The 2745-nt window shown below is 42.4% G+C and overlaps 1 protein-coding gene across 1 annotated transcript; it reads left to right on the forward strand.

Annotated features, from left to right (window-relative positions):
* On the forward strand, positions 1–1778 carry LOC145861672 (equistatin-like). Its single transcript, XM_082964522.1, has 5 exons — positions 1–37; positions 542–605; positions 1250–1381; positions 1476–1571; positions 1655–1778. Exons 2-4 carry the CDS (start codon positions 554–556, stop codon positions 1553–1555), a joined length of 264 nt encoding a protein of 87 aa, XP_082820648.1. The 5' UTR covers positions 1–37; positions 542–553; the 3' UTR covers positions 1556–1571; positions 1655–1778.
* Positions 1779–2745: the final 967 nt, after the last annotated feature.

A 2745-nucleotide genomic window follows, 5' to 3' on the forward strand; every position in this document is an offset into this window, starting at 1 on the left:
AGAGACAACCAGTGAATCCCTTGGAAGAGTGCAGAAGGTGAGCTTGTGATATTATTTAGTAGACTTGCTGCCTCTCAAATGGCACGTTAATCTTATGTGGCCCTGGTCAAGTGTAGTGCACTATATATGACCCCCCTGAATTTAAGAGCATAGACTAATAGTTACCTTTGTAGTGAATAGAAGTCTCTGTCAAGATCTAGTCTGCTTCCCCTTCCCTGCGTAGTGCACTGTGGGCCCTCGTCAAAGGTGGTTCACTACATAAGGAATGAGGAGCCATTTGGGAAGGATTCATATTCCTGTGTGCCAGGCTCTTCAACCACATACAATAGATTAGATGATACCTGAATTTTAGTGGAAGAATCGTAGCGCGCCGTGTTGCCGATACTCGCTTGTTGGGGTCCTCAGGACTGGGTTTAGCAATTGTTGCATAAGTTTTGTACTTAACACAGGGTTTCCTCAACCTCTCCTCTAGTACCCACAGCCATTCCAGATGATTTAAAATGCTCAACTAATCTCGCTCTTGTTCGCTCTCTCCTCTCAGGAGACTATCACCATGGCGATATTGACCATCATTCTGCTTGTTAGCACAGCTTTTGCTCTGGGAGGTAAGAGTGATGTACCTCACACTTACTCACCAACATTTGAATAAAAACGTTAGTGGGTGTTGATCTGTCCTATTCACACACGTACGTATTAATGTTTTGTTTCATAACCAGTTGTCCCTTGGGCAGCCATTATCAACCGTGACACTGGAGAGAAGGTTGTCTTGCTCAAGGGCACATAGACAGATATTTTAACTTGACATTCAGGGATTAAAACTAGGAACCTTTGTGTTACTGGCCCAACTCTCTAACCGCTAGGCTACCTGCCACTCCTCTTGTTCCAGAGATGTATATTGGTGTCTAGATGCTGGACTGAGGTATTCTGATATGAATGGTTTGATCATTCAACTGGATGTATGATTGGATTGTCAGGAAGTAACACTGACACAACTTACCCCCACTTTCAGTCTTAGTTTCATCAGCTGTTATACAAAAGACAGAAACTGAATTGACTGCACAGGGCTTTTAAACAAGTAGCGCAATTTCAGTATTTAGCCAGGAAGTACCTAGGTTACATCTGAAATGGAACATATTCCGTATAAAATACTTCTGACCAGGGCCCATATGGGACGCAACCCAAGATTCCGGCATGCATGTGCTGCAATGTTATGTCCACATTACAATCAATCTATGTTACCTGTGTCCAGATGCTACGTTACGACCCATGACCCCCTGTGAGCGTGCTAGATATGCCGCGACACATGGCCCAATTGGAGCCTACATCCCCACGTGTGACGCCGCTGGACGATACACCCCTAAGCAATGTTCGGGCTCTACAGGTTAACACGGACGCACATATACACACACTAAATTCTCCAATTCAGTTGAATGTTACAGTAAATATTGTATGTGCAACATGTCTATTTCTGGTAGGTTACTGTTGGTGTGTGACCACTACTGGACAGAAGATTCAGGGTACGGAGACTCCACCAGGCACTGCTATCAACTGCTAGCAACTGTTCCACCAAGGTGTGTGTATATACATACTCATTCACTAAATGTTATTTCTTTGCAGCTGATTCTGGATGTTAATGTTTTTTGTCTAATTGTAGATGAAAGGCGTTGGAATGAAGTCTTTGAAAAGACGGACAGTTGTCTTTACTGTACGACAGGAACTGATTCACGCCCCATATAAATGCATGAAGAAATCCAGAGATTAAACTGTTGATTTACTTACTTTATTGTTGGTGTGATTATCTGAACCAGTCCATTTCTGGGAAATGGAGGAAGGAGTAGGACTGTATTACCGGCAGTTACAAGAAATGAAGGCAGTCAAATTCCACGTGACCATTTAGTAATTAGGCTTCTCCAAGCTCTGATGCTGGTGATGGTCATTAGTTGCCTGGTACTCAGCACTCTATTGTCCCTCTAATCACTCTGACATCAATGCAAATGTAAAACATTTCATGAGCTCATGTTGCGCAACATTTCTATAACCTATGCAATTGTCTGAGAACTGCCTCATGGCTTCTATTAGAAAGAGGATCCCATCAGCTTTCTATAGGTTAGATCTACTATATTTGCAGTACCAGTCAAAAGTTTGAACACACCTACTCATTCCAGGGTTTTCATCTAATATTTTCAACTATGACATAACACATGGAATCACATCTTAAACCAAAATATATTGAGATTCTTCAAAGTAGCCACCCTTTGCCTTGACAGCTTTGTACACTCTTGGCATTCTCTCAACCAGATTCATGGAATGCATTTCAATTAACGGGTGTGACTTAATTTGTGGAATTTCTTTCCTCAATGCGTAAGAGCCGATCAGTTGTGACAAGGTAGGGGTGGTATACAGAAAATAGCCCTATTTGTTATTTTAAGCCCAAGAACAGCTCAATGCAAAGAGAAACAGCCCATTACTTTAAGACAGGAAGGTCAGTCAATGCGGAACATTGCACTTAAAGAAACGTTCAAAGTTCTTAGTCTCAAAAACCAAGAGCTACGATGACTCATGAGGCTCACCACAGGAAAGGAAGACCCAGAGTTACCTCTCTTGCAGAGGATATGTTCAATAGAGATACCAGTCTTAGAATATGTGTTTCACAGAGTTCAAGTAAGACACCTCAACATCAACTGTTCGGAGGAGACTGCGTGAATCAGGCCTTCATGTTCGAATTGCTGCCAAGATACTACTTTC

Source organism: Salmo salar, chromosome 18 (genome assembly GCF_965601325.2).
Source record: "Salmo salar chromosome 18, fSalSal1, whole genome shotgun sequence".
Classification (NCBI taxonomy): Eukaryota; Metazoa; Chordata; class Actinopteri; order Salmoniformes; family Salmonidae; genus Salmo; species Salmo salar.